Source organism: Microcaecilia unicolor, chromosome 2, assembly GCF_901765095.1.
Source record: "Microcaecilia unicolor chromosome 2, aMicUni1.1, whole genome shotgun sequence".
Taxonomy (NCBI): Eukaryota; Metazoa; Chordata; class Amphibia; order Gymnophiona; family Siphonopidae; genus Microcaecilia; species Microcaecilia unicolor.
In genome coordinates this window covers 64,078,412-64,103,002 of record NC_044032.1, presented here as the reverse complement: position 1 = coordinate 64,103,002, position 24,591 = coordinate 64,078,412, and the positions used below count along the sequence as shown (strand labels likewise).

General features: G+C 41.8%; 1 protein-coding gene across 1 annotated transcript; it reads left to right on the top strand.

Annotated features, from left to right (window-relative positions):
- The first annotated feature begins 7,067 nt into the window (after positions 1 to 7,067).
- On the top strand, positions 7,068 to 24,334 carry CPLX4 (complexin 4). Its single transcript, XM_030192092.1, has 3 exons — positions 7,068 to 7,231; positions 17,707 to 17,794; positions 24,086 to 24,334. The coding sequence occupies exons 1-3, from the start codon at positions 7,068 to 7,070 to the stop codon at positions 24,311 to 24,313; spliced, it is 480 nt and encodes a 159-aa protein (XP_030047952.1). The 3' UTR covers positions 24,314 to 24,334.
- The last annotated feature ends 257 nt before the right edge of the window (positions 24,335 to 24,591 follow it).

The window sequence follows — 24,591 nt, the reverse complement described above, 5'->3', positions numbered from 1 at the left end:
AACAGCAACAACTTGTCTGATGCAGATTGAATGCAGAAAGAACGGGCAGTGAGAAACCTGGTACTCCTGAAACGAGGGCCAGGTGGTTTATGGGTGACTGAGCAAAGGAGCAGCTGGTTTATGAGTGTGTGTACAAAGTACCGTATTTTTCGGACTATAAGACGCACCGGACCATAAGACGCACCTAGGTTTTAGAGGAGGGAAATAGGAAAAAAAAAAATTCCCTTTTTCCCTCCTCTAAAACCTAGGTGCTCCGGTGCGTCTTGTCCTAGTTCGGGATCGCCCTCCCCCCCGGCCGTGTCACCACTTCTCCCTACTCACGTCACGCAATCTTCCCTGGTGGTCTAGTGACGTCGGGGCAGGAAAGAGCCCCCTCTTTCCTGCCCAGCGCGCTGCTCTCCGTCCTCCTATATGCTGCCTGACGGTCTCGGCGAGATTCAAAATGGCCGCTGAGAATTGAAGTCTCGGCGGCCATTTTGAATCTCGCCGAGACCGTCAGGCAGCATACAGGAGGACGGAGAGCAGCGCGCTGGGCAGGAAAGAGGGGGCTCTTTCCTGCCCTGACGTCACTAGACCCCCAGGGAAGATCGCGTGACGTGAGTAGGGAGAAGTGGTGATACGGCCGGGGGGAGGGCGATCCCGAACTCGGAGGGAGGGAGGGAAATCTCTACCTTCGGACTATAAGACGCACCCCCCATTTTCCTCCCAAATTTTGGGGGAAAAAAGTGCGTCTTATAGTCCAAAAAATACGGTAAAAGAGTAGGAAGCCCTATAGGGAAAATAAAACTTAACTAATAAGACCACCGTACTACGTACCCAGAAAGTTTGAGTTTGCTACTTAAGGGGCCGTTTTACTAAGCAGCGGTAAGTCCCCTGCAGGCTTACATTATACCAATCTGGAACTAATGCTGGCCCAACGTGGGTTCTGGGGGTGCTTCCACTCCCAGCATGTGGCATTTCCAGTGGTAGTAAATACTCCCCGCAACATAACCGTGTGGCAAGTGCGAATATACCACCCAGCCATTTCATTCTTACCTATTGTGATAAAAGGGGCCCTCGCGTGTGCCAAAAATGGCCATGCACAGGTCCCCTTTTACCACAGCTTTTGGATTTGATTTAAATACAGGTGCCAAGCCTTCAGGGAACAGTACACTGCTGAAGAGCAGTACGGGCCCTCCCTTCCCATATGCAAGCCCAAAGCCTAGCCACTAGAGAGCTTCAGATAAGTGATGACAACACCAACACACCTCAGAAGAGCAAACACTGCTTGAGGACTTAGCTAGCATGGGGAAGGAGTTCAAACATTTACCAGGGAAAGTGTCAGTACATTCTGAATCAGCTGAAATTTGAAAGAAAATTGAACTACAAAGGATCAGTACTTTATGGGAAAGAGTAAGAGAAAAAAAACATAGCGTGTTAAATTTAGAAGGTGATACCTGCTATAAAATTCAATGATACACACAGACACATACTTGCATTCTAGAAGTAAATGTCACAAAAAATGCAGGCATTCTAGAAATCTGACACAAAAATACAGGTATTCTAGAACTGAATGACCTAAGCATTCTAGAGCTCTGATATACAAATACACTAGCATTTTAGAACTCAGAGTCATTCTAGAACTCATTGATGTACATACAAATGCTTATACACGGGCATTCTAAAACACAATGATATCTCTTTAGAGAGAGAGAGTGGTTTTTGAGTTTGAGAATGCCTGTGTATATGCATTTGTATGTATGTCTGAGTTCTAGAGTAACTATGTATGAGTTCTAAAATGCCAATGTGTATTTGTATGTGATTTGTAGAATGCCTGTATGATTGTGTGTGCATGTCATTGAGTGTAGAATGCCTGTGTTTGTGTGACATTTACTTCTAGAATGTGTGTATATATATATGTGTGTGTGTATGTATATATATATATATATATATATATATATATATATATATATAAAATCACACCGGCATTCTAGAACTGGACCACATAAACGTCATTCTAGAACATGATATACACAGGTATTTTAGACCTCAATGACATTCTAGAACTTAATACATGCGCTATATTTACACACACAGGTGTTCTAATACTCAGACACCTATATACATATACACACAGGCTGCATACTAAAATTGAATGACATAGGCGTTCTAGAACTTAACACAGGCATTGTAGGATACAAAATGTACATACAGGTATTCTAGAACACAGTGACTCAGGCATTCTAGAACTCAATGCTATACATGTATAGGTAAGAGAGGGGGACATTCTAGAATTAAATAAAACCTATATAGGCATTCTGGAACCTATTCTATGTGTGTGTCATTGAGTTCTAGAATACCTATGTGTATGCTCGTATGTGTTTGTCATTGAGTTCTAGAATAAATGTTTACAAATCTCTCACAGTTCTAGATAAACAGTCATGCTTTTTAGAACTCCATAGCATACAGATACAAACACAGGCATTTTAGCACACATACAGGCACTCTAGAACTCAATGGAACACAAAGCATTTTAGAACACAATGACAGACACATACACACAGTCATTCCAGAACACATTGACATATAAACACATTAAGAGATTCTAGAACTCAATGACGCAGACATACCAGCATTCTAAAACTCAATGACATATACAAACTCACAAATATTTTAGGCAATGTAGAAATCAATTGCACACAAGCATTTTAGGGCTCAATGACACAAATGCACACTCCTTTAAGCATTCAAGAATCCAATAACATAGGCATTCTAGATCTCAATGATACACAGGCAGTGTAGAACTCAATGGAGCAAACCATAAACATGCACAGACAAATAGGCATTCTAGATCTCAGTGACACAGATATACACAGGCAGTGTAGAACTCAATGGAGCAAACCATAAACATGCACAGACAAATAGGCATTCTAGATCTCAGTGACACAGATATACACAGACATTCTAGAACTCAATGACAGATATACACAAAAAAAAGGTATTCTAGAACTCAGTGACAAACATGCATTCTAGAGCTTAGTGAAACAGAAATTCTAGAACTCAGTGACATGCACATACAGGCATGGTAGAAATCACACAAATGCATTCTAGAAATCAATCACACACAGGCATTCTAGAATTCATTGACATACACAGATAAACATGCATAGGTATTCTATAACTTGGTGATGAACACACACATTCTAGATACAGGCATTCTCGAAAATGATACACATATATACAAACACAAAGGCATTCTAGAACTGAATGGCAAAGAGGCATTCTAGATATATAAACAATGGCATTCTAGAACTGAATGGCAAAGAGGTGTGAGGATGTTATAATGCCGTTGTATCGCTCCATGGTGCGACCGCACCTTGAGTATTGTGTTCAATTCTGGTCGCCGCATCTCAAGAAAGATATAGTAGAATTGGAAAAGGTGCAGCGAAGGGCGACTAAAATGATAGCAGGGATGGGACGACTTCCCTATGAAGAAAGACTAAGGAGGCTAGGGCTATTCAGCTTGGAGAAGAGACGGCTGAGGGGAGACATGATAGAGGTATATAAAATAATGAGTGGAGTGGAACAGGTGGATGTGAAGCGTCTGTTCACGCTTTCCAAAAATACTAGGACTAGGGGGCATGCGATTAAACTACAGTGTAGTAAATTTAAAACAAATCGGAGAAAGGTTTTCTTCATACAACGTGTAATTAAACTCTGGAATTCATTGCCGGAAAATGTGAAGGCGGTTAGCTTAGCAGAGTTTAAAAAGGGGTTGGACGGTTTCCTAAAGGACAAGTCCATAAACCGCTACTAAACGGACTTGGAAAAATCCAAAATTCCAGGAATAATGTATAGAATGTTTGTACATTTGGGAAGCTTGCCAGGTGCCCTTGGCCTGGATTGGCCGCTGTCGTGGACAAGATGCTGGGCTCGATGGACCCTTGGTCTTTTCCCAGTATGGCATTACTTATGTACTTATGGCATTCTAGAACTCAGTGAGATATATATAGACACATGCAATCTAGAGCTCAATGACAAGGATTTTATAACTTAATGACTTATACACATACACAAGCACTGGTATTCTAGAACTCAATGACATATACACATAAGCACAGGCATTTTAGAATTCGATAGATACAATGATGCACACAGATATATTCTAGAACTCAATGGCACACACATAGGCATTCTAGAAATCAATGATAGACACAAACTGTCACTTTAAACTCAGCACACATGTTCACTAGACAATGAAATCAATGACATACAAACAAGCATTCTAGAACTAAATGATGTGCATAAATACAAACATATAAAGGCATTATCATACTCAAGGACACAATACACACAGGCATTTTAGAACTCAATGACACAGACAGTATAGAAATCAATGGCACAAACAATACACACACAGGCATTCTAGAACTCAATGACACACAGATGTATACATAGACAATCACAAACAAGTATATGCATTCTAGAATTCAATGACATACATACCGACATGCATTGTACAACTCAATGACAAACACCCGTGTATTCTACAGCTCAATGAAACAAACAGGAGTTCTAAAACTCAATGCCACACACATATAGGCATTGTAGAACTCAATGCCACACACAAAGGTATTCTAGAAATCAATGCATATATACATACACAAGTACAGGCATCTAGACCTCTATGACATGCACATGCCTTCTAGAACTCAATGACACACAGATATACACACATAAGCACAGGTATTCTAGAGTTCAATAACAGGCATACACACACATGTATTCTAGAACTCAGTGACAAACAGGCATTCTAGAGATCAATGAAACATACAAACACAGGAATTCTAGAACTCACTGACACACATACTTGCATTCTAGACCTCAATAATGTACACACAAAATCATTCTAAAACTCAATGACAGGCATTTTAGAACTGAATAAACACAAATATATACACATAAAGGCATTCTAGATCTCAATGACATACACATACACATGCATTATACAACTCAATGAAACATACAGACATTCAAGAACTCAATGACACAAGTACATATACAAATACAGGCATTCTAGAACTCAATGACACACATGTATATACACACAAAGGCATTCTTGGACTGAATGACACATAGATATTTATATCTATATTTCTATATCTATCTATATAAAAAGTTTGATATATAGAACATGCATTCTAGAACTGAATGACACATGGTCTGTAGCCCCGCCCAGCGCATCCCAGGATGCAATGGGCTGGCTCCGCCATTTTGTGGTGGCATCAACAGAAGGAAGAGGAGGGAGGCAGGCTGCGTCCCTCCTCCAATGAAAGGTAGGGGGGACGGGGGTTGTCCTTACTACTACTACTACCACTACTACTTATCCTCACGTTGGACCACCAGGGATCGTTCGGAAAATGCTGGGGGGGGGAGGGGGGGTTGGAGGTCCACCGGACCTCCAAGCCCCCCTCCCCCCCCCTCGTTGCTCGCTGGGAGTGTGGGAGAGGCCACTTTGACATTTTCTGGGGGTTTGGGGGGGGCTGGAGACCCACTGGATCTCCAGGCCTCCCTGAACCTGGGGGTGTGGAATCGTCAGGGGAACTGGAGGTCTGCTGGACCTCCAGCCCCCGTTGCTCAGGGCAGGGGTAGACAGGGCCTGGTGGTCCCATGGACCTCCAGCCCTGTTGATCATGAGGGTTTGACAGGTTTGGGCTTTTGACAGCCCCGACCTGTCAAACAAGTGCAGGAGGATTCGGCACAGTTCGCCCGCACTTCTACCCCATGATCAGAGATAATTGCGCTGCTACATTTGCATGCATTATCTCTGATCATCAGTGCGGTAAAGCCCCGCGCTGTTCCAGCGCTATTTTTAGAGCGCTGTTTGGAGTTTTCCCGATTTACCTACATTTATTTTAAGTAAATGTTTATTTTGAAAATGATAAATAAAAAAAGAGTAAAAAAATCGATTCATTTCTACTTGTTCTACACCAATCAGGATTTCATAGCCCTCTATCATATCTTCCCTCAGCCATCTCTTTTCCAAGCTGAAGAGCCCTAATCTCTTTTGCCTTTTCTCATATGAGAGGAGATCCATCCCCTTTATCATTTTGGTCATTCAGAGTTATGCTACTAAATGCGGAACGTTGTTTCCCTGAAACAATTTCTCCACATAATTAAAATAAATTAATTGGACAGAGTATTTTATCCCATCTAATAAAGAACTCTGAAGAATTGATATTCAAAGCAATTTAATCGACTAGAAATGGCTACTGGCTGGTTAAATTGCTTGTTTTGGGCCGTCTTCTGATATTCAGCGGCATGTAACTGATTAGTGCTACTAAATATCAGCACAGATTGCTGAGAGTTGGCTATTTTTGGTGGTCCAGGGGCAGAGTTATGCGGTTAGGTTGCAATATTTAGCAGAACTGCCTAAATTTAGCTGTCAAATCAACCCACATAAAAGTCGGTCCTATCTTTTTGTGGTGTTACTTATGCAGTTAAGTGCTAAATATCACACTTAACAACATAAGAGAGAGCCAATCGAATAAACCCAGATATTCAATGCCAGTGCCTGGACATGACCCGGCATTGAATATCTGGGAATAGCATTGGCAGCAGCTAAAACACTCACTGTTGTCAGCTGAACATTGACCCCTGAGTTTCTTGTTCAGCAAATCTCTTCTCTAACCTATATTTTTCAGAGAAAATCTGTTTTATATACATCTTAATTATCATCATTCAAAGCAAAAGGTCTGATGAGAGCATTGTTTCTGCTGCTGAGAAATTCCCAAAATGAAGAAAGCAAAAATGTGGAGTTAAAATATAAATGCAAAATATGATTGAAAATTAGCTTAAAACTATTACTGTAGAAAGTAGGCAGCTGCTTTTCATGGTTGATTTGTAAGTAATTTGAGCCATCTGCCACTGGATACTAAGATGTTCACCAGCTAATCCAGATTAGGGCTGTTGTGCTTTGTTTTGGCATATTCTTTTCACTATCTGTCCTTGAGCCGGTGAAGTGTAGTTGAAAGTCTATCAATTCATCTCTTTATTTGGTTTGCTGTACCTTTGTATTGGGAAAGAAAATGTCTTTCTTGTTGAAAAGTATGGTGAGGAACCAGCTGAAGAATTTTGGATTAGGTGGAGGAGAAGAGGAAAATAAAGAAACAGACACTTCAGACTCAGCCACAGCTCAGGGAATGACACGTGAGGAGTATGAAGAATATCGAAGGCAGGTCATGGACGAGAAGTGAGTACTGAGCAATTATTCCACCACATCCAGTAATTCCCAGTCTGCAGGTGCTCTTTCCTGGTCAGGGTAGGAATGACCTGGAGACAATCCTCTCTCCCATTTCATCCCCTTCCCATACCTTTAAAAAATAATTTATTATTTATTTATGCACATTTATACCCCACTTTTTTCCACATGCATGTGGACTCAAAGTGGCTTAGAACTTTAAACATGTTTAACAGGAGGAAAAGAAAACACATTTTGCTTGTTATCAATGTGCTCTAAAGTTGGGCTGATTACTAGGTACCATCACCCGGATTCTGTAAAGTGCGCCCAAATATCCATGCCCAAATTTGGGCACGATTCAAAGAGACATGTGCAACCTAATTGATTAATGAGCCAATTAACATCAATAATTGGATACCAATAATCAATTTCTGACATTGGCACCAATTAGGGGTTCTGCATGCATCTGCCTGCATGCTATTCTACAAGTCTGAGCATCCCAATTCCATAGCGTGCAGCTCAAAAGGGGGTGTAGCCATGGGAGGGGCATGGGCAGGTCAAGGGTGTTCTCAAAAGATGTGTGCAGTGTTATAGAATTCCTGGGATTTGCGCCCAACTTGTACACTAGGATTTACACCAAGTTTTTTAGTAGCTACCCAGTATTCCTGAACCTATGGGATAGTTGTGTCCATCAACTAGAAGATGGAGATAGAGAACCGAACACCAAGCTGAGACATATCTCTCTTGGTATCCAATGTAGCTCCTCAGTATTTTCTATCTCCAGCAGGTGGATGGATACACTTTTTGACCTTTAGTTCTGAGTGATTTGCTCCTGGTCTAGTTGGTCAACTGGTCCCCAGTTGAACTTTGCAGATGGCTTGAGTCTGCAAAGTCATACGTGAAAGTCTTCAGATCCCTGTCTCTGGTGCCCCATGAATTTGCTTCTTCCCTTCTTTCACCTCTCCCCTGTTTCCTGTGGAGCTCTCATTTTCCAACACATCCACCTTTAAAAAAAAAAAAAAAAAAAAAAGGAAAGAGGTTTACTGGAGAGCATGAGAGTGCATAAGTCCTGATTTTTCTTATTTGGGGTAAGGCTTGTAGAGACTATGAGCTTGCAGGGAGCAGCTGGCAGTGGTAAGTCTGACTAGAGTTTGACTCAGAACCATTTGGAAGGCTGCAGGTTCTACAGTACTTGTTGCAGGGGAGGGTTCCTGACTCACCATTTGGGACTATGTTGGGCTGTGCTTGTGCCAGTTGAGGTGAATGGTGACACCCACAGAGGCAGTTAAGCAGTTTTACCACTGTGGGATGCTATTTATGGTACGTTATGGGTTACGGCCTGCAATATGTCTTTGGCTGTCGCAGCACGTCAGCAACACTGGCTGCATCATTTGGCAGCAGATGCAGTGTCAAAGTCACATCTAGTTGAACTGCCCTTTTCGGGCAAGTGGCTATTTGGAGAAGATCACAATAACTTGGTGAAAGAACTGGCAGAAACTAAGTCAAAAAGGTTGCTGGAGGATAAGCTGAAAGCCTCTGGTTGTCCATCTTCAGGGGACTCTCAATCTTGATTTCGAGACAGCAGATGGTACTATCATCAGCAATATGGTCAGAAGTCCCACTTTCAGGCACACCAATCTTCCTTTTCTATGGACAGGAAGTCCTCCTCTCAGTCAGCTTGAGCATGCAATGCCTCCAGAGTTTCACAATGATTTCTCTTCCTCCAGTGGGAGGACGTCTTCAGAATTTGGGAAATGTAGGGCAAAATCCTGTCAGACCAGTGGATTCTGGACATTCTTAGAGAAGGTTACAAGTTGGAGTTCTACCCAGTTGCTTCTCTCTTCTTGAAGTCTCCTTGTCGAAAGGGAGCCATGATGGTCAAGGTTCAGGCCACTGTAGATTCCTTGTTGCATCCTGGGCTATTGTTCCAATTCCCCAGGCCGAACAGAGACAAGGCAGATACTCCATCTATTTCATTGTTCCAAAAAAGGAAGGCACTTTTCATCTGGTCTTAGATCTCAAAGGTCTAAACCGCTGCCTCTGCTTGTCCTGCATTCGCATGGAAATACTAAGAGCAGATATTGCCTCGGTTCAAGTGGGAGAATTTTTCACCACCCTCAGTCTCAAGGAGGCATACTTGCATATACTCATATGGCTGCTGCTTCAGAGGTTTCTACATCTTGCGGTGTTGGTCCAACACTTCCAGTTCAGGGCTATGCTCTTCAGTCTCACACAGCACCATGAATAAGAACATAAGAATAGCCATACTGGGTCAGACCAATGGTCCATCTAGCCCAGTATCCTGTTTCCAACAGTGGCCAATCCAGGTCACAAGTACCTGGCAGAAACCCAATTAGATCAGGCAACACTCAGGGGGAGGAATGCTGACTTCGGCCGAACCCCTGGTAAGCCTTTCCTCAGCTGAGAGGTGCCCAGATCTACCACCGGCTGCCTTTCAGGTGCTGTGGAGGACTTGCAGCTCATCTGCATATCCTTACAGCCTTCTCCGGGGTTACACCCAGGTCCACTCCGATCCACTCAGGGCCTCCGCTCTAGGTGCCCAGCGCTCCCACCAGGTGCTGTGGAGGACTTGCAGCCCTTCTGCATTTCCTCACAGCTGTATCCGGGGTGACTCCAGTTCCACCCCGATCTTTCCAGGGCCTTTGCTCCAAGTGCACAGAGTTTCCAGGTGCTTTTTGGCTAGGATCAGGCGACCCTCAGGGGGATGAATGCTGGCTTCGGCCTAACCCCTGGTAAGCCTTTCCTCAGCTGAGAGGTGCCCAGCTCTACCACCGGCTGCCTTTCAGGTGCTGTGGAGGACTTGCAGCTTATCTGCATATCCTTACAGCCTTCTCTGGGGTGACACCCAGGTCCACTCCGATCCACTCAGGGCCTCCGCTCTAGGTGCCGCGCTGGGGCATTTTTCTCTTTACATCTAATCTTCTTCCCAGTTGCTAAAGTACCTCAGTCATTTATGGCCCCTATTCACATTCTCTTCCTAGCCCTGTCCCTTCCTAATCTTTTCCTTCACCCCCTACCTCTCTCCGCTACAGGAACTCACTGCCTATCCATCGACTTCATTACCTCACCTTCTCTCCTACCCTCTTCCTCCCTCTTGGCTTTTAATCTCCGCCTCTTTCTTCCGTCCATTTTGCCTTCCCCATTCCACCTAAATACCTCTCGCCTTCGACGCCTTCATGGCCACACCTCTCCTACTCTCCTCCGCTCTCTTTTACTCCTTCTCTTACTCTCAGCCGGTGACATCAATCCCAATCCTGGCCCCCCTCACCAACTATTATCCCAACTCTACAGATCTCACTGCGACCTCTCTAACCTCATCTCTATTTCTCTACTCCCCTCCTCTTCTCTTGCACCCTATGGAATGCCCGCTCTATCTGTAACAAACTCGCCTATATCCAGGACCTCTTTATCTCGCGTCACCTCCATCTGCTCGCCATAACAGAAACCTGGCTCTGCCCTGATGACTCTGCTTCAGTCGCAGCCCTCTGCCATGGCGGTTATCTATTTTCACATACTCCTCACCCTGCTGGCCGTGGGGGCGGTGTTAGACTACTTCTCTCTCCGTCCTCCAGATTTCAACCCCTTCTTCCACCTCAATCTCACTGTTTTTCCTCCTTTGAAGTCCACTCTATCCGCCTTTTCTCTCCTCTGCCTCTTCGAATAGCGGTCATTTATCGTCCCCCTGATAAGTCCCTTTCATCCTTTCTCAGTGACTTTGACGCCTGGCTTGCCTTCTTCCATGATCCTTCCTCCCCCTCTCTCATCCTTGGTGACTTTAATATTCCTGCTAATGATCCTTCCAACTCTTATATTTCCAAGTTACTCGTTTTAACGTCCTCCTTTAATCTCCAACTATGCTCCACCTCCCCCACTCATCAAAATGGTCACTGTCTTGATCTCATCTTCTCCTCCAACTGTTCACCCTCTAGTTTCCTTGCCTCTGATCTTCCCTCCTCTGATCACCATCTTATAACTTTCACACTTAAATCTCCTCCCTCCCAGTCCCGTCCTATCTTATCTAATTTATCTAGGAATCTTCACGATATTGACCCTTCATCTCTATCCTCCCATGTTTCAAACCTCCTCTCTACTGTGGCACCATCTACGTCTGTCAACGAGGCTGTTTCTTCTTACAACAATACTCTATCCTCTGCCTTAGACACTCTTGCACCTTTGATGACCCGCCCTGTAAGGCGTACAAAACCCCAACCTTGGCTGACTTCTAATATCCGCTACCTACGTTCCTGTACCCGCTCCGCCGAACGCCTCTGGCGGAAATCTCGGGCCCTTGCCGATTACTTTAAGTTCATGCTGACCTCCTTCCAATCTGCTCTTTTACGTGCCAAACAGGATTATTATATCCAACTGACCAACTCTCTTGGCTCTAATCCTCGACTTCTCTTCACCACATTGAACTCTCTCCTCAAGGTGCCCCCTCCCCCAACTCCCCCTTCATTATCTCCTCAGACTCTTGCTGAATTCTTTCACAACAAGGTTCAAAAGCTAAACCTTGCTTTCTCTACCTCACCACCTCTCCCTCCACTAGTCCGTTCCCCTCTCTCTCCTTCCCCTCATTCCCTTTCCTCCTTCCCTGAAGTTACTATAGAGGAAACTACACTTCTCCTTTCTTCCTCAAAATGTACCACCTGTTCCTCTGATCCCATTCCCACCCACCTTCTTAATGCCATCTCTCCTGCTCTTATTCCTTTTATCTGTCACATTCTCAACCTCTCACTTTCCACTGCGACTGTCCCTGCTGCCTTTAAACATGCTGTGGTCGATGGAGATTTAATTCCACACTGTTAACTAATCCTAGTTTTATAGAAAATATCTCTAATGCGATGCGTGAATATCTTAGCTTTAATTTGCCAAGTCATACCTCTTGGTATAATTTTTGGGATGCTTTTAAGGCGTTTATCAGAGGGAAAATAATAACATTTACAGCCTCTAAAAATAAAGAATTAAACAAAGAAATATTGGAATTAGAAAATACAATAAAATCTTTAGAACTAGCACATATAAATGATACTAGCAATTTAATTACACTAGAAAAACTTAAAGCATCCAAACTCAAATATAATACTCTATTAGGAACTAAAGCTAGTAAGGATATTTTCAAAAACAATGCATTATATTACTATGAAGGCAATAAAGCTGGACATCTTCTAGCCAATTATTTGAAAGCCCGTAAAGAGAAAAACACCATCTCTTTAATCAAAGATGAGAACAATGTCCCCTTAACAAATAATATAAACATAGCAAATAGATTCCAATCTTTCTACAAAGATTTATATACCTCAGACATTGATGCTGAGCCATTAAATTACGATTTCTTAGAAAAATTAGATCATCCCACTGTTTCAGAAGAAGATAATGAGATGTTCTCAAAAAAGATCACAGTTAATGAGATTAATCTTGCTATTCAAAGCATAGCGATAAAAAAGGCACCTGGACCAGATGGATTACCGATTGAATTTTATGCAGCGTTCAAATCCATATTATCCCCAATTTTATGTGATTATTTCAACTACATGATAGAAACTGGTAACATCAAGGGCTCTTTCACTGAAGCCAATATTATAGTATTACTGAAACCTAATAAGGATCCCAGTTTAGTGCAAAATTATAGGCCATTATCTTTAATAAACTTAGATGCCAAAATTCTTGCAGAGAGAATACAACATTTTTTACCCAAACTCATTCACCCAGATCAAACTGGTTTTATGAATGGGAGATCCTCTTCAGATAACACAAGAATTTTCTCTAATATATTAATACATGGTCAAGAAACCTCAGATCCTTTGGTTGCAATAGGACTTGATGCTGAAAAAGCTTTTGATCGTGTAGAATGGCCATATCTGTTCAAAGTACTGAAATGGTATGGTTTATCTGATGAATCAATTAATATAATAAAGGTCTTGTATACTTCCCCAACTACATATATTCAAATAAATGATGTAATCTCTAAACCTTTCACTCCAACAAGAGGCACTAGACAGGGTTGCCCATTGTCACCATTATTATTTAATTTAGCTCTAGAACCATTACTAACAGCTATTCGTCAACATCCCCTTATACACGGTGCTAAAATTGGTCAACAAAATATTAAATTAGCAGCATACGCGGACGATGTTCTATTATTCACTTCTCCTTCCTCAATACCTCACATCCTGTGTTTAATCTCTAAATTTGCTGAAATATCTGGTTATAAATTAAATACCACAAAAACTGAACTTCTGCCTATAAACTGTGTACATTTGAAACATGTTATTAAACAATATAATTTTCAATGGAATGAAAATCAAATTAAGTACCTGGGAGTTCTTTTCGGCCCCACTATTGAAGATACTATTAAATATAATTCTGATAATATAATTAAAATCACTGAAACATTAACTCAAAAGTGGTCCCCTTTAAGGCTCAACTGGTGGGGTAGACTAGAAACTATAAAGGTGATGATAGTGCCAAAAATTAATTACATTCTTAGTATGCTCCCTGTATTACTGAATCCTCCAACATATAAGAAAATTGAAGCTAAACTAATACAATTTTTATGGAGTAATAAAACACCTAGAATTTCTGTTAAAAAATTGAAAGCTTGCTCACTAAAAGGTGGTGTCAATTTCCCTAGTTTCTATGAATACCACATATCCTTTCTTTTAAAACAAAACTCAGCTTATATGTATGATAAGGAACAACACATCACATCACCATGGTTCCATCTTGAAATACTAAAGCAACCAGATACACCAACACATTTCTTTCCTTGGTCTCAACAGACTAAAATCTCTTCCAATGTTTTGTTTAAAACTCTTAAAACAGTTTTCAAAGAACTTGATTCAGTTCTTACACACCCCTTAACACATACCATATACATCCCAATTTGGAATAATCCAAAGTTCAAAATTAACAACACTTGTATTAATTGGACTGCTTGGAAAAGAGCTGGCATTTGGTCCCTTAATGATGTCATAAAAGATCACTCTTGGCTTCCCTTTTCCCAATTATGTATAAAATTTGGCCTCACAAATTCTCAACACTATAAATGGATCCAACTCAAACATTGTGTAACTAATACATTAGATATAAGTAAATTAACTACTGAGTTACCCACTTGCTGGAAACTCTGCAAATCATTTATGTCTTCCAAAAAAGTTGCATCTACATGGTACAAAATACTTCAATTAGCTAAATTCAGCTCACCAACTAGTACCATGCAATCATGGGAACACGATCTAAACACCCAACTAAATGAAAAAGAATGGGAAAAATTCTGGTTCAAAACTACTCATACCACCAAATCAGCGTCCATTTCACAATCTATGTTCTACCTAGCACACAGGGCCCTATGGACTCCAGCTAAACTCGCCAAAATGAATACGACAAAAAACAAAAATAATATGAATAAATGTTGGACATGTGAAAAGGATGTTGGAAATCTCAAACATATTATTTATTCTTGCTTATTTGTTCAAGATTATTGGAACTCTGTATGGAACACAATATCATCTACCTTGAATATTCAAGATGTTTTAACATATAACATAGTCATATTTGGATCCCTAATGATACAATCACCACTAGACAAATATCAAGCACAATTATTAGACATAATGTTACATCAAGCTTTAAGAACCCTTTTCTTTTGTTGGAAAGACCTTACCAAAGTAACGTATTTAACTTGGTGGAATTCTGTGTGTATATTAGCTAAATATGAATATGCTGCGGCTGAAAAACATAACTCACTTGTTAAATACAATAAAATATGGACTTCTTTACTAGATCAACTACATAATAACCTCTCTTAGAGTTGAATTTATGTATGATCATGACTTGTTATAGCAATAATTCTTGTATAATCTTAGTCTGAACATGTATGCTGATGCTTTGTTATTCTGTTATGCTGGTTATTTGCTTTTATTTTAGCCATTTGTTATTGACTACAAAACACAATAAAAATATTGGAACAGAAAAAAAAAAAAAACATGCTGTGGTCACACCTCTCCTTAAGAAGCCTTCACTCGACCCTACTTGTCCCTCTAATTACTGACCCATCTCCCTCCTTCCTTTTCTCTCCAAATTACTTGAGCGTGCTGTTCACCGCCACTGCCTTGATTTTCTCTCCTCACATGCTATTCTTGACCCACTACAATCTGGTTTTCGCCCTCTCCACTCAACCAAAACTGCGCTTACTAAAGTCTCCAATGACCTATTACTGGCTAAATCCAGAGGTCAATATTCCATCCTCATTCTTCTTGATCTTTCCGCTGCTTTTGACACTGTTGATCACAGCATACTTCTCGATACCCTGTCCTCACTTGGATTCCAGGGCTCTGTCCTTTCCTGGTTCTCTTCCTACCTCTCCCTCTGCACCTTTAGTGTTCACTCTGGTGGATCCTCTTCTACTTCTATCCCTCTGCCTGTCGGCGTACCTCAGGGTTCTGTTCTTGGTCCCCTCCTCTTTTCTATCTACACTTCTTCCCTTGGTTCATTAATCTCATCCCATGGCTTTTCCTACCATCTCTATGCTGATGACTCCCAAATCTACCTTTCTACCCCTGATATCTCACCTTGCATCCAAACCAAAGTTTCAGCGTGCTTGTCTGACATTGCTGTCTGGATGTCTCAACGCCACCTGAAATTAAATATGACCAAAACCGAGCTTCTCATTTCCCCCCCCCAAACCCACCTCCCCGCTCCCCCCATTTTCTATTTCTGTTGATGGCTCTCTCATTCTCCCTGTCTCCTCAGCTCGAAACCTTGGGGTCATCTTTGACTCTTCTCTCTCCTTCTCTGCTCATATCCAGCAGATTGCCAAGACCTGTCGTTTCTTTCTTTACAACATCCGTAAAATCCGCCCCTTTCTTTCCGAGCACTCTACCAAAACCCTCATCCACACCCTTGTCACCTCTCGTTTAGACTACTGCAATCTGCTTCTTGCTGGCCTCCCACTTAGTCACCTTTCCCCTCTCCAATTGGTTCAAAACTCTGCTGCCTGTCTCATCTTCCGCCAGGGTCGCTTTACTCATACTATCCCTCTCCTCAAGACCCTTCACTGGCTCCCTATCCGTTTTCGCATCCTGTTCAAACTTCTTCTACTAACCTATAAATGTACTCACTCTGCTGCTCCCCAGTATCTCTCCACACTCGTCCTTCCCTACACCCCTTCCCGTGCACTCTGCTCCATGGATAAATCCTTCTTATCTGTTCCCTTCTCCACTACTGCCAACTCCAGACTTCGCGCCTTCTGTCTCGCTGCACCCTACGCCTGGAATAAACTTCCTGAGCCCCTACGTCTTGCCCCATCCTTGGCCACCTTTAAATCTAGACTGAAAGCCCACCTCTTTAACATTGCTTTTGACTCGTAACCACTCGCCTCCACCTACCCTCCTCTCTTCCTTCCCGTTCACATTAATTGATTTGATTTGCTTACTTTATTTATTTTTTGTCTATTAGATTGTAAGCTCTTTGAGCAGGGACTGTCTTTCTTCTATGTTTGTGCAGCGCTGCATACGCCTTGTAGTGCTATAGAAGTGCTAAATAGTAGTAGTAGTAGCATTCAATGCTTCCCAATTTCTATCTCAATATCAGACTATAGACTTTTCCTCTGGGAACTTGTCCAAACCTAACTGCTGTTACCACATCCTTTGACATTGAGTACCAGAGCTTAACTATTCTTTGAGTAAAAAATATTTCCTCCTATTTGTGTTAAAAGTATTTCCATATAATTTCATTGAGTGTCCCCTGGTCTGTGTACTTTTTGAAAGAGTGAAAAATCGATTCATTTTTACCCATTCTACACCACTCGGGATTTTGTAGACCTCAATCATATCCCCCCTTAGCCATCTCTTTTCCAAGGTGAAGCACCCTAACTTTTTCAGCCTTTCCTCATAAGAAAGGCGTTCCATCCCCTTTATTATTTTGGTCGCTCTTCTTTAAACCATTTCTAATTCAGCTATATCTTTTTTTTAGATATGGTGGCCAGCATTGAACGCAATACTCAAGGTGAGGTTGCACCATGGAGCGACACAGAGGCATTATAATATTCATGATATTATTTTGTATCCCTTTCCTAATAATTTCTAGCATCCTATTTGCTTTTTTGGCCAGTACCACACACTGGGCACAAGATTTCAGCGTATTGTCTACAATGGCACCTAGATCACTTTCTTGGCAGGTCATCATGGAAGAAGATTTGGGGTATTTTGAGGAGGATATAGAGTGGTAGGAAAAAGGGTGAGACATTAAAAGATGGAGGGAGAAGACATTGAGTTGGGTTGCATGTGAGAACTCATGATATAATAGAATATGTCACAGCCATTTGACTACTGCAATAGACCTCAGTAAAGTTGTGTAGTATTCATAATAAATATGTTTTGATTGGTCAGTTACTCCTTTGAGTTTGTTTGAAAATATGTCCATGCACTTGTTTTAGAAACTCAGATTGTGCTGCTTTTAATACACAGGATGGAGAGAGATGCTGCCTTTAAAAAGAAAAAAGCAGAGAGAGCAACACTTCGGTTGTACCTCAGAGAGAAATACAGACTTGGACGGGTAGGCAGTACTCTTCCAGATATTTCAAAAAGTCCTCTTCAAATACTGATAAAAGAACTTATATGTTTTTTCATACTGTATCTTCTCAAGTTTGTTCAAATCAAACCCTAGGATATTTCAAAGTGAGAATTCTGCTTTTTTGATAGTCTGCTGATTCCAAATATGTTCAGTGTTTGAGTGTGCCCCACGCTCCTTCCATGGCTATGATTACATTGAAATTTTTATGGATATTCTAGGATTTTTTTCATTATGATCATTTAGGGGATAATTCTATAACTCCATGCCACCTACCCCCAGAACCTTGAGCCTTAACCTCTCTTTATTACCCACCTTCCCCCAACTGCAGTCTTAACCTCCCCCATTGCTTGTCCACCCGCTCCCAACAGTCACAGCCTAAAGCCTCACTTTATCACCTACATAACCACCCCAGATGAAGCTTCTCCTTTCTCTTCCCAAGCAGTGGCCTCTCTTAATCCCTCTTCCCCCTCTCTTCTCCTGCAGTAGATTCTCACAATATATTTTCCCCTCCTCTCTCCTCTGGTAGCCTCTCACAATACCTCTTCCTCCTCCGGTAGACTCTCACTATACCTCTTCCCCCGCCTTTCTCCTCCGGTAGACTCTTACAATACCTATTCCCCCTCCTCTCTCCTCTGTTAGACTCTCAACATACCTCTTCCCCCCCCCTCCTTTCTCCTCCTGTGGACGCTTACAATACCTCTTTCTCCTCCAGTAGACTCTCACAATACCTCTTCTCCCTCCTTTCTCCTCCGTAGACTCTCACAATACCTCTTCTCCCTCCTTTCTCCTCCGTAGACTCTTACAATACCTGTTCCTCCTCCTTTCTCCTCCAGTAAACTCTCACAGTAGCTCTTCCCCTTCCTTTCTCCTCCTGTAGACTCTTACAATACCTGTTCCTCCTCCTTTCTCCTCCAGTAAACTCTCACAGTAGCTCTTCCCCTTCCTTTCTCCTCCTGTAGACTCTTACAATACCTCTTCCTCCTCCTTTCTCCTCCAGTAAACTCTCACAATACCTCTTCCTCCTCCTTTCTCCTCCAGTAAACTCTCACAATACCTCTTCCCCCCTCCTTTCTTCTCTGGTAGACTCTCACACATTTAATACCGGGTGGCAGAAGAGGAGGATGCAGCCTGATGTGCAGCCACTCTCCTTCTCTTCTGCTTGTGATCAACATTGGGCAGGGCCCGCAAGAGGGAGAATACACGTATGTGTGTGTGCCAAGGTTCTGTTATAGAATGCTATCATAATCTGGTAACATTTAGGCACTGCACTTATGCCAGCCATAGAACTGACATAAATGTGAGTGCCTAAATGTGGCAAGAACATACATAATAATTAACAATAGTCTGTAAGTTATCTGCATGAGTGAGAGCCCTGTACATGTCCTGCTGATGTGTATGCCCTTCTTACAAATACATGCTATCATAGGCAGTCAGTGACTCAGCTGTTTGGGGAGGCTAAAGTGGGTGGGGCTAGATGAGGTTATAGGGTGGGGCCCAGGGGCGTATCTGCGTGGGGCCACAGGGGCCTGGGCCCCCGCAGATTTTGCCCTGGACCCCCCTACCGCCGCCAACCCTCCCCCGCCGTTGCTGTCGCCTACCTTCGCTGGCGGGGGACCCCAACCCCCGCCAGCCGAGGTCCGTTTCCTCCTGCCGCTGCCGGCTGCCTTTAAAAGAATTCCTTCAGCTGGCGGGGGACCCCCAACCTCCGCCAGCCAAGCCGAGGTCCTTTCATTTCTTCCACTGCAGTCTGCAAAGCTGGCGCCGAAAGTTTCTTCTGAGTCTGAGATTGGCAATGGCAGCGGCTGGGGGGGAGGGGGATCGGCAATAGCGGCGGCGGCGGCGGGGGGGGGGGCTATAATGTGCCCCCTCACTCTGGCCCTGGCCCCCCCTACCGCCGCAGTTCAGATACGCCCCTAGTGGGGCCAGGGTCAGGGTATGGGACAGAGTGGAACAGAACAAGTTAAAATCCTTAAGAGTGGGGGACAACGCTTATGTCAGTAGTAAAAGTATAGTAGAGTACTTTTGAACACTGCAAAGAAGGAATCTTTCACTGTGTGGCTTTTGTGCAGATGTATCAACTGTCTCCCCAGTACCTCTGTAGTATGCACACTGAACATAAGAATAGCTATAATGGGACAGACCGATGGTTCATCTAGCCCAGTATCCTCATTCCAACCTGGCAGAAAAGCAATTAGTAGCAACTTTCCATGCTACCAATCCCAGGGCAAGTAGTGGCTCCCCCCATGTCCATATCAATAACAGACTATGGGCTTTTCCCACCAGAAACTTGTCTAGAACATTTTAAACCCAGATACACTAACCGCTAAATACACTCCAGGAATTATGTGACAGAAAAAGTTAAAATAGTATTTTATTTATTTTATTAATTACATTTGTACCCCGCTCTTTCCCACATACAGCAGGTCCAATGTGGCTTACATAGTAAAAAGCATCTTACATGGTAAAGAATACAGTAAAAACAAGGAAATGTAGGAACAGTATTATAAATTGTGATGATCATAACTACTTACATTATGAAAGGCATTACAAAGGACATGTGAAAAGAACGTAATGAACTAGAATAGGGAAGGTAGACAAGGATATGATAGGTGAAAAGGAAGGAGAATGGGAGGGAAATGGTAAAGGATGGAGGGAAGAAGATGAGGGTACACCAATATAGTACACCAATATAGTACAACTTATTAAACAGAACAATATTTGAAGTATTCTGGAAATATATATAGATTTATGAGCCCTCCAGAGACAGGAAAATACTTACTGTATCTTAATATAATTCTCACTGAGCTACAATTGAAAAAGATATGAACTATATCCAAAATCTAGTACCAGCCATACTGTGAAGTAATACAAAACCCTACAAAATCACCCAGGACCAATAAAGCAATTCTACCATGCCATAACATTAATTTCTAGGGGGGGTCACACGAGGTCCTTCCTAGAAAAATAAAAACTACTACTACTATAAATCACTTCTATAGCGCTACCAGTCGTACGCAGCGCTTTACAATTGAACATGAAGAAGACAGTCCCTGCTCAAAAGAGCTTACAATCTAAATCAGGACAAACAGACAGGACCAAAAAGGATAAGGGAAGGACAGACAGAAGGACACATAAGGATAAGATAAAAGTTACAAGTCAGGAGTTGAAAGCAGCATCAAACAGGTAGGCCTTTAGCCCGGATTTGAAGGCAGCCAGGGATGGAGCTAGACGTAATGGCTCAGGAAGCCTATTCCAGGCATAAGGTGCGGCGAGATAGGAGCGGAGTCTGGAGTTAGCGATGGAGGAGAAGGGTGCAATTAGGAGAGATTTGCCTAGTGAACGGAGTTCTAGGGAAGAAGTGTAGGGAGAGATGAGAGTGGAGAGGTAGTGAGGGGCTGCAGAGTGAATGCACTTATAGGTCAACAAGAGGAGCTTGAATTGTGTACGGAAACGGATAGGAAGCCAGTGAAGTGATTTCAGGAGAGGGCTGATATGGGCATAACGACTTTGGTGAAATATTAGTTGTGTGACAGAGTTTTGAACAGAATTTTGGTCACAATCCTTGAATTTAAATGGGATGAGTTCACCAGTTCAAAGGGTTGTAAAATTGCTATGTGTCTCTCTAGATTCAGGTTTGACTATAAAACATAAGGTGGTAAATGTCATTCAGTCATGCTTCACCCAATTTTGGCTGTTATATAGGTTGAAACCTATGTTGCCTTCTTATGACTTTCATGAAGTTATTCCAAATATGGTTTTTGGCCTGTCTGGATTACTGCAATGCTCTTTACCATGGGATGTGTAAGTTCACGATCAGAGCATTGCAGTTAATACAAAATGCTGCCACAACGTTGGTCACTGGGGTGTGAAAGGTAACAGCTGCAAAGGACCTAAATACAAATCAACTTACACATCCAGTTTTTCCTACATAAGCACACAACTGTGGAACGCATTACCAAAAGCCTTGAAAACAACGTATGACCACCTAAACTTCCAGAAATCACTAAAAACTAACCTGTTTAAAAAGGCATACCCTACTGATCCAACTTAAATGCTTGAGCTCTGCAACACAACAAAACCAAAACACGTAATGGACATAACACAACTCTTCCGCTCTACGATTCCCTAATGTGTCTGTTCCACATGAACCTTATATTACCACAACATCACTTTGTATTTGTTCATACCGGAGTCGGCGAACGTCTCTCCGGTACTATGTAAGCCACATTGAGCCTGCAAATAGGTGGGAAAATGTGGGATACAAATGTAACAAATAAATAAATAACACATATTACCCCTATCTTAAAACAGTTACATTGGTTGCCTGTTCAGTTTTGGATTCGGTTTAAAGTCATATGTTTTATTCATTAAGCAATATGCTCCAAAATATTTGAAGGATTGTTTTTGTGTATACCATCCTAATAGGAGTTTGAGATCAGATATGGCGATGCATCTCTCTGTTGATTCAGCCATTGTTTACAAATCTATGTAAGCCACATTGAGCCTGCAAATAGTTGGGGGAATGTGGGATACAAATGCAATAAATAATAATAATAACAATGATACAAACTCTCAGCTTTTTCATTAACAGGGATTTCCTTGTGGAATTCTTTAAAAAGGCAGTTACGTTTATGTGCAGAGGTTTCCCAGTTCAAATGATTTTTAAAGACCCCCTTGTTTGTTGGGGCCTTCTTGTAACCAAGACTGAGACAATTTTGTATAGCTTTGTGACAGTATGTTGTAATATTAGCAGATTTAGCACTTTGTCTGTTTTGTTTGTTTGTGGTAATGTTATTAACTTGTATTTTTTGTATTTTATTTTGTTTGTTTTCTATAAACCACTTCATTTTAAGTGGTATAGAAATTTGGTAGATAGATAGATATTGTAATCTCTGACATATGTTGCAAGTGCCCTATTCCCCCAGTCTCTTTGAGACCTGCCTGGTTTCATGCCTCAGCCCAAGGTTCAATCTCTGACCCTAACAGCCAACCCACAGCCCCCTAGCCTTATAGGCATTTTGTGCACTAGAATTCTCTATCTTGAGCTGAGGAACACGCAGTCCACAGTCTCTCTCTAACCTTGGAAACACATCCTCCTTTTACCTTACTGTCCAACATCCATCTCTGCAGTAATTCATCATCCATCTATTCAGAAATCTAATCTCCATCTTTCATTCTGACAATTAACCAAGCATTTATGTACAAATACATCCTGCCATTGTTTCAACAACTGCAGTGTTATAGTTTATGGTTTATTTCTATTTGATAAAATCGCCTACCTTACCAAGTAAATCAAGGCGATGTACAGTCAAAAATGTACTCAGCAAGATAGGAAAATAATTCATAAACAAATACTTGTTCGTAATAAATAGTCGGAAATCAAGAACAAGGAGTCTTCATTTGGTTCTTGTGTGGGTTTAGCTAACGATTTAGTAATGCATAGACTGTCAATAGTTTAAATGTAACTCTTGAAGTTATTGAAACAGTGTGAAGCTTGTGAAGTGTTGGTGTAATATGATCATGGAACCTAAGGCCTGACAAAATACACACTGCAATATTTTGCACATTTTTAGACTGATTCAACTGTTTTCCCCAAAGACCCATGTACAGTCAATTATAGTAATCAAATTAAGCACTGCCTCCAGTCAAATAATCATTTGCAACATTTTGACTGTCCTTGAGTAATCTGCTGCTGAAATATCCTCTTATTTTTAAAAATGCATTCAATTCCGCTATGATTCCTCACTCCGTCAGGAGCTTCCTGATCATTTTGTCCAGTCATGCTGTATAAGAATCAGATTTTTTTGTGGTCTTACCAGTAAGCAATGGTCAGTAGAACTGATGTCACAAAAGAGAGGGTAACAGCATACAAATATAAACAGAAACACGAAAAAGCAAACACTGGGCCTTCAGGAATGAGAAAAATGTTAAACTTATATTTAAGCAAAGACCCGACACGGGTCGTGTTTCAGCGTTCAAGCACCTACATCAGGGGTCAAAAAAGTCCTATAGGTCTGCTTGTGGACATAAAGGAAAAGATAAACAATCAGGAACAGTTTCCCAACTATACAAGTCAATCTGTTTCAAAACGCTGTCAGCAGAAAATACTGCCAAACGCTGAAACACGGCCTTTGTCGGGTCTTTGCTTGAATAAAAGTTTAACATTTTTCTCATTCCTGAAGGCCCAGTGTTTGCTTTTTCGTGCAGCAGAACTGATGCACATTTACACAAGAATTAAGTCAACAGAGTGGTCATTGTTTCTTTTTGTTGTAGAGTGAAGAAGATGAGAACCAGATCCAGATAGTAGGGGATGAGATAGATTTACCAGAGGATCTTCAGAAAATGGTAGCAGAAGATCAGGAGGAGGAAGAAGAGAAAGATTCGTTTCTGGGGCACCTTCAAGATATTCAAAATCTGAATCTGGACACTTTGAAAGAGAAAGCTCAGGCCACAATTACTGAAATAAAACAGACTGCTGAAGAGAAATGTTCTGTCATGTAAAAGCAGAAGCATGGTTGTTTTTGGAATTAAATGTGTACAGCTGTAGTATTGTATAGCATAAACAATATCATACGTGATGAATATTCATGAGAGAGATTTGTATGCATTACCTCCACTGCATGCAAATCTCTCTCATGAATATTCATTATGAGTATCCTGAAAACCTGACTGGCTGGGTTGCCTCCAGGTTCAAGTTTGGGAACCACTGGCTTGTAGATTTGAATGCAAACTACAAGTCATTCAAACAGACCAGTCTCTCTCTTAAATTCACACAGTAC

Excerpts from the sequence above, each read along its gene's own strand:
- CPLX4 (XM_030192092.1), top strand. The coding sequence starts at position 7,068 with ATGTCTTTCTTGTTGAAAAGTATGGTGAGGAACCAGCTGAAGAATTTT. Across the intron at positions 7,232-17,706 it reads AGGCAGGTCATGGACGAGAA|GATGGAGAGAGATGCTGCCT; the intron begins GTGAGTACTGAG and ends TTTAATACACAG. Across the intron at positions 17,795-24,085 it reads AGAAATACAGACTTGGACGG|AGTGAAGAAGATGAGAACCA; the intron begins GTAGGCAGTACT and ends TTTTTGTTGTAG.